Genomic DNA, 7,634 nt, shown 5'->3' with positions numbered 1-7,634 from the left:
GTGTTGAGCATCTAGGCTCCAGTGCATCCCAGGCAGGGCATGGCGGCGGCTGTCCTGAAGCCATTTCCCCTCTCCCCCATGGCAGCCCCATGGCATGTCTGGTGGCCATGTCCTGACCCAAGTATAAAGTCCCAGCTTAGAGGTTTAAAGATCCTTGGAGGTGGCCAAACTGCCATGGGCTGGGGCCCTTGGCCTGTGCAAAAGGAAGATGCCAGGCTCTGCTCCTCCTGGCCTGGCATTGCGTAGGTCTGGTGACTGGAGGAAAGGGGAACTGAGCAGGTGTCAGAGTCAGGGGTTCCCAGATGCCTGAGGGTCTGGTGTGTCTGTCTCCTCTGGTCAACTTGAGGCACCCTCAGAGAAGAGTCACAAAATATGAATTGTGAAATTCATTCCCTATCTCAGCTGAATGCTCTGCTATTTGCATTTAAAATCTGCATTTCACGATATAAATGGTAAAATTCAGGCTAATCATTTAAATTTTTAATTTTTCTTTACTTAGAATATTAAATAGCAAATAACATCACAATAAGCAGAGAAAGAGAGAGAGAGAAACCTTGGAAGAAAGGGAAAAGCATGTAGGTACCTTTCAGGGTACTCGTTTCCTGCTTTTCGAACAAGAGTTCCACATTACCATTTTGCACTGGGTCTTGCAAATTTTATAGCTGGCCAGGAGTTATACTCAACATTCATGCCAAGGTGATTCTGTTAGGATTAAAGGTCTGGTAATCAGTTTCTAATTGTGTTTGGATAGTATCATTTGTACTTGATGGAACTATGCTACCAGCTGTGTAATAATCCTACATATATAAAGGAGCTATTTCCTCTCATTTATTATTAACCCTTTAAAACTTGGTCTTATTTCATTAAGCTAAAAGGACTAGCATTGCCAGGAAAATCTCACAAAGGAAAAGGCACAGCATAGACTGCTAATTTATACTAAAAGTCAGATATATACATATTTAAATATCCATCAAAATCCTTAATAACTTTCCTTCAAGGCTGAGATATGTCCCAACAAGTTTGAGCTTAGATCAGGTTTCTCAAAAGTGGCACTATTGACATTGGGAGCCGATCATAGTCCCAGGAGATACAATTTTTAATGCCATAATCCCGAATGTCATAATCCTGAAGTCCCAAAAGGTCAAAATCCATAAAGTCTAAAACCTGAAAGTCATAATCCTGAAAGCGCAGAATTCCAAAAATGTAATTCCGGAAAAAATAATTTTAAAATTCTTTAAAAGATATTTATTTACTTTCTTTTTTACATTTACATGTATTTACATTTTTTAAAGGGAATTTATTTGAGAAACATATAAAAACACAGAACACTTCATAGGTCACCTTGTGCAATAAAATAGGCAATAATAACATACATTTTTGTGCAAGCATAAACATTCATATATACTAATGAAAGTTGCATAATTATATCAGTAATGAACAGACGAGCCATATTCATAAAGAAATAGGTCATAAAGGGGCTGGGCGCAATGGCTCATACCTGTAATCCCTGCCAAGGTGGGAGGATTGCTTGAGCCCATGAGTTCAAGACCAGCCTGGGCAACACAGTGAGACTCCATCACAGGAGACTGAAATGGGAGGATTACTTGAGCCTACGAGGCCAAGGCTACATTGAGCTGTGATCACACCACTGCACTCCAGCCTGGGCAACAAAGTGAGACTCTATCTCAAAAAAAAAGGAAAGAAAAAAAAGAAATAGGTCAAGAAGGGAAATGTGTAAATGCATATCCCCATGGTTGGTAAATGTGTGCACCCAGTTTTATGCCTTTGGTCATCTGAAATACCATAACAACCTAAGATTCTTTTGATGAGATCTATCAAAAACAGGATGGGTCACTACTGCATATGCAGCCACCGAAAGAGCCAAGATATTCAACAATTTTACCTTTCACAAATGCAGATGTACAAAAAGCACACCTCTCACTGAGGACGCTTCAGTGTTTTTATGTGCCGGAACAATGCTTACACACAGTCAATGCTGTGACAATGTACTTTCATAGAGTTAAATTTGCAAAAAAAACAGAACTTTCTAAGTCTCTACACAAATTATGCTCCAGTATCAGAAATGATTTGAAGATGAATTATATAGCATAGCAAATTGTAAAAAAGAATGCTGACAATTTTAAATAGTGAAAAAAAAACATAAAACAGAAAAAAAAAAACAAGACAATTTGACATATGAAAAAGTGTATTACAGGAATGGAGTATGGGCAATTGCATGGAGATAGTCCATAAGAGCTGGCCAACCTCCACAATCATTAACTATATTTTAAAGTCTTGCATCATGAGGAATAGCTGCTTTTTCTCTTTTAGGGCATGGCGCTACTTGGAGAATATGTTCACATTCGTTTTCTACATGCTGCTGTTCTTCCTGGCATTCCTCTATGATTCCATATACACTGACATGAGCATTCCCTACTAAATTTCCCTATTTTCTGTGTCATGCTTCTGTGTTGTTTTGGGTACTCAGAAATCTGTTCTGCATGGACTCATTAGGCCACAAATTTGACAGAAACAATACTGGTGATCAAACAGCAACACCATTGTGTATTTTCTTATCCTACCATGTACATATTTATTTTCAAAACAGTAACTTTGCTGGCATCTTCAGGCAAATGTGGCTTTAATTCATTAAAAGTTTCTAGAATGTCATCAGCTGGAAGGAATTCCAAGGCAGACGAATGACACATTTTTTCCCCATCTCTTAATATATACTGCACAAAAGGAAACCCCCTTCCCCCTGCCACCCGCCCTTTAAGAGACAGGGTCTCTCTCTGTCTCCCAGGCTGGAGTATAGTGGCTTGATCACAGCTCACTGCAGCCTCCACCTCCCGGGCTCAGACAATCCTCCTGCCTCAGCCTTCCAAGTAGCTGGGACCACAGGCACACGCCACACCTGGCTAACTTTTTAAAAAATTATTTCTAGAGACAGTGTCTCACTACATTGCCCAGGCTGTTATGGAATTTCTAAGTTCAAGTGATCCTCCCTCCTTGGCCACCACGCCCAGCTGGAAAGTGCATTTTTAAACTGAAGTTTTTTGTTTTGTTTCCAAGGTTACACAGTAATTTATTGAGAGCCTCCTCTCCCTGCCCTTGCAGTCTCTAGGTCACTTGTTCCACTTGTAGATTTTGCACGCCAGCCCCAGAAAGATGGCTGGGGGCAGGGGCATTGCGTACTGTTCAATGAGACCCATAATGTGGCTGTAACTGTCATCCTCATACTGCAAGAACACAGCCAGCAGATCTAGCTCCTCATATAGTGCCTTCTCCTGGGCCACCTTCTCGGCTTCCTTCTGCCCATAATTCTCCTTCAGGATCTGGTACTGTTTCGGAGTGGCCCATTGCAGACACTGAACCACCAGCCAGCTGCATTTGTTGTTCTAGATGTCAGTGCCAACTTTGTCAGTCACAGTGGAGTCCCCAAAGAGGTCAAAGTGATCATCCTGAATCTTAAAGAACTCTCCCATCTCCAGCAGGATCTTCTTGGCATTGGTGTGTGCCTTCTCGCCATCAATGCCTGCCATATGCATGGCTGCAGCTACAGGAAGGTAGAAAGAGTAGAAAGCTGTCTTGTACGTAAAAATTTGTACTTCTTTTCCGTGAATCTGCCAAGATCCACATTGCCCTGGGGGGCTGGGATGAGGTCCAGGGTCTGCCCAATCTCAGTCTGATAGGAACTCTGCAGGAACAGCTCGATCAGGTTCAGGTAATAGGGCTGCTCCCAGCAATACAGCTTCAGCAGGCAGTAGATACATGCTTCCAGAAGCATAGCATCATTGACGGCATCCAAACCCATGCCCAGCTTCTGATACCAGCAGATCTGTCCTCAGTGGGTGAGGGATGAATCTGTGATGTCATCTGCCACCAGGAAGAAAGCTTGCAGCAGTTCCACACACCAACCCACAGTCAGGGCCCACTGCAGACTATCAGCATCCAGTTTTCTCAGCTTCACCAGCTCCCAAAATGATAAGCACCATCAAACCCCAATGATACCTTGTCTCCAATCGCATTGTACTCCAGGACCTCCTTGAGCCGGGCAATAGCATCTCCTGTCTCTGGATGCCCCATCTCATCCTCAGTCAGCACCCTAACAATCCAGGAGAAGTGCTGAATGAAATCTTGCTTTTCTTGGGCATAAGCATCTGATTTTTGGTCTCCATTCATTCTGAGGGAGGAGCAAAGGGCTCTATTCCTGGATGCGGGTTCCTGCTTCTAAACTGAAGTTTTTGTCATTGCTGTATCTCATGGCCTATATACTCATCTAATTTTCTATCAAATGCATTGGGCTGAATGGAAAAAAACAAACTTTATTGGTAACACTTTTGAAATTCACTTTTAGAAGCTTTGATCACACCTAATTCCAAATCTTTTGTTATGGTTTGGGGATTCATTCGAAAGCTATTTTCTTCTACAAAATGCAGCAAATCTTCAAATAATTGTTTAAATGACTAGATAATTTCTAGAATCTTTAGAACCAACAGGGGCATGAATCATGTATAGTTGATAAAAACCAGTGGGGACAGTTTTGAAAGTGCCGTCCACTAGCCCAAATGAAACATGTGAGAGTTTTTCTGTTAGATTTAGTGGTAAATATAAGCAGTCTATCTTCTTCGACAGTCAAATCCCTAACCAAGAACAGTTTGGTTAAAGAGTTTTCTAACACTGGAGGAACCTCAATATCAGCAAGTGTCTTTGGTTCACAAGGTTGCTCAGGTTGTCGAATTTTATTCTCTGACAAAGGGCATTTTTTGAAGGCAAGCGTGGCACTGTTGATGAAGTAGCAGAATTTATACATAACTGAATAATTTGGCAGGAGAGATTTCTTGTACTTTTCACCTGAAAAGTCGCTTTTATGATCTTCAAAACACTAAACATTGAGGAAAGATATTACCCACCCAGTCTACTGAGACTCACATATTAACCTCCTCTGGAAACACCCTCACAGACACACCTAAAATAATGCTTTACCAGATTTCTAGGGATTCCTTAATCCAGTCAAGTTGACACATAAATCAAAAGTTCGCCCCTTATCAACTCGATATCCATCCACATCTCTTAAACCATACTTAATTTCCAAATGAAGACAACAACAAGGTAATAGTTCTGCCTAACATGATGCGATTACCCTGTATACAGCTGAAACTGCACTAATCCCTGACTTCGAATTTGGCTTTCACGATTTTTACATCTGGGATTTTAATCTTTCAGGATTGTGATTTTGGAAGTTCACATGTTAGGGATTTTGATCTTTTGGGATTTAAGACATCAGGGGTTTTGGTCTTTCAGGATTTTAGCATTTGAGATTGTGTCATTCAGGATTATGATCCAAACCCATTGACATTTTGTTGTCAGAGGCTGTCCTGTGCATTGTAAAATGTTTAGAGTGTCCCTGGCCTGTACCCACTAGCAGCCAGTAGCATCCTACCCTAAATCATGACAATCAAAAATGCCCCCAGACATTGCCAAACGTCCCTTGAGGAGCAAAATCACCCTGTTAAGGACCACTGGCTTACATACATGGATTAATGAGATGGGAGGTAAAGCGCCATACAGTTTAGGACTGGAATGCCACTCCCTTGAGCATCAGATCCATGTTTCCTTCTGTACCCTACAATGAAGACCTACAAATCATAAACACAACTCCCATCAACTAAGAGACCAACAAATGCAAGACACATAAATACAGGGAAACTAAAGAATTCTTTTATTTAGTGGGAAAGAAGTAGGTAAATGACAGACAGCTCATATTCTGTTAAACAGAAAAAAAAAAAGAATACAGACATCACAGTGATGAATTTTCACAAAGCTAATAGATTTGAACTACAGAGCAATGTAATATTTATAAGCAAGATGTCATGGTATTAACGACCAAATTGCATCCAACTAGGTTTTCTAAGCTCAAAAACATTTAAAATCTCAGACTTAAAATTTAAATCCAGACATGACAATTGTAAGCATACCACTCAGTCATTTAAAACTATTCAGTGAGTGCTACTCCTGCATAAATATTTTTTCCTAACGTTATTTTTTCTCCCAAGATTTAGAATGTCACATCTCATGTTCCTACTAGTAATCATACACAGGATTAAAAGCCCAACCAAGAAAGTATTCTTTTTATAATATGTTCTTAAAAGAAGAAAGAAAAATTAAATGTGAACATTTTGTACAATAGTTGCTGAAGAACAGCAAAACCAATTCCGAAATATCATATGTACTATATAGAAAGGCATGGCTCATGGAACCAAGTATAACACTACAGCATTTGAGTATCAGTCTTTAAAGGCTGGTAATATTACATCCTGTACACAGCTCTGTGTCTTTCTACCTGGCTAGCGCATGCCCAGGATCTGTCTGCTTTTCAGTTGGTAATTTTTCTCAATATCTGACAGGGCTTGAGCCCGCAGCTGGGCAGCATGAAGCCTTTTCTTCAGGTCCTTGCACTTGGACTTAGATGTGAGCTGACTCTCAGAATTCTCACTCCTCATGACGTTCTCTTTACTTTCCCCACTGAAATGAACTTTCTTCTTAATTACTGAGGATGGAAGATTAAGAAGTTCTTTAGAAGGAAAAAGAAAAAGGGTTTTGAGTTACTTGAACAGAGTTCAACTCCTTCATACTTACACTTATCTGAAAGTATTTGCTCTTATGGCTCACATTTGAAATCTAGGTGCCTGTTTCATTTTCTCTGGGATAGGAGGTTAGGGGTGTAGGACTGGTAGAAATCAGCCTTTTAATCCACAGCATTGAAAAAATAATATTGGAATGTGCCAAAATTCAAGGAACGTAAGTTTTATTCTCTTAACAACCAACAATCAATTTTACTCTTAAACACACTGAGTATTATGGACAAGAGACAACTTTTGGAAATCAATGTTATTTATCTCTATCCTTGAAAATAAGTGCCATTCTATGCAGAACACCTTACCTACAGAAAAGTATAGAAGCAGAGGTTTTTTTTTGTTTTTGCTTTTTGTTTTTGTTTTTTTTTTTTAATAGAGAATACCTACAGTTTTGGTTAAATGTTCAAGAACACTTAGTTCAAAGCATCTTAATGGACCAGAAATCTGTTTCCAAAAGAACCTAAACAAATTCAGTGTGGAAAAGGTAAATCAAGTAAGAGTAGTAAAAACTGTAAACTACTCTTTACATGGAAAAAATAAATAATAATCCTATTTACTTAAAGTGGCAACACTATTAACTGCTGACAGAATTACTGGAGGCTGGAGGCTTACAGATTCTAGAATCCTCTTATCTTTCCTTTGTGTTAAAGGAAATATGTTTGAATATTTACTGAGCTCATAGGATGGGCCACTGTGAACCAAACAAAGGCCCTATTCTAGCAGGAGGAGATAAACCAAACACAAATAAACAAGTACTAGTGGGGAATATTTGATGGTAATACGTGCTATTAGGAAAAATAGCCCTGGAAACAGGGACATGCTGGGTGGTGGATGTAATGATACAAAGCCTCATACAGTCATTTCTGAAGTAAGAAGCCACAGGGCTGTCTGGATGAAGAGTGCTCCAGGCAGAAGAAATAGGAAAGGCTGGCACACAGAAGCACCTTCCAAGGGTCCTGTGACTTCTCGCTTCATACATTGCTTCTGCTTCAAAGC

The 7,634-nt window shown here is 40.0% G+C and overlaps 1 protein-coding gene and 1 pseudogene across 5 annotated transcripts in view; both read right to left on the bottom strand.

The window, feature by feature from the left end:
- Nucleotides 1–1,222: 1,222 nt before the first annotated feature.
- NEK2 (NIMA related kinase 2) overlaps nucleotides 1,223–7,634 on the bottom strand; it is a 20,199-nt gene continuing 13,787 nt past the window's right edge. For 2 of the 5 annotated variants that reach the window (XM_063613601.1, XM_063613599.1), the window contains exon 9: nucleotides 5,700–6,574. In XM_063613601.1, the coding sequence (XP_063469671.1) occupies nucleotides 6,348–6,574 (227 nt within the window). In that variant the 3' untranslated portion in view covers nucleotides 5,700–6,347. Of the gene's footprint in view, nucleotides 1,681–5,699; nucleotides 6,575–7,634 lie in introns of those variants that run through there. The other 3 variants (XM_063613602.1, XM_063613600.1, XM_055234306.2) reach the window with 2 other exon arrangements.
- On the bottom strand, nucleotides 2,869–4,675 carry LOC129458452 (farnesyl pyrophosphate synthase-like; annotated as a pseudogene).

The sequence above is a fragment of the Symphalangus syndactylus genome, chromosome 19, assembly GCF_028878055.3.
Source record: "Symphalangus syndactylus isolate Jambi chromosome 19, NHGRI_mSymSyn1-v2.1_pri, whole genome shotgun sequence".
NCBI classification, from domain to species: Eukaryota; Metazoa; Chordata; class Mammalia; order Primates; family Hylobatidae; genus Symphalangus; species Symphalangus syndactylus.
The sequence above is the reverse complement of the archived record's forward strand: the minus strand, read 5'-3'. Positions and strand labels throughout refer to the sequence as shown.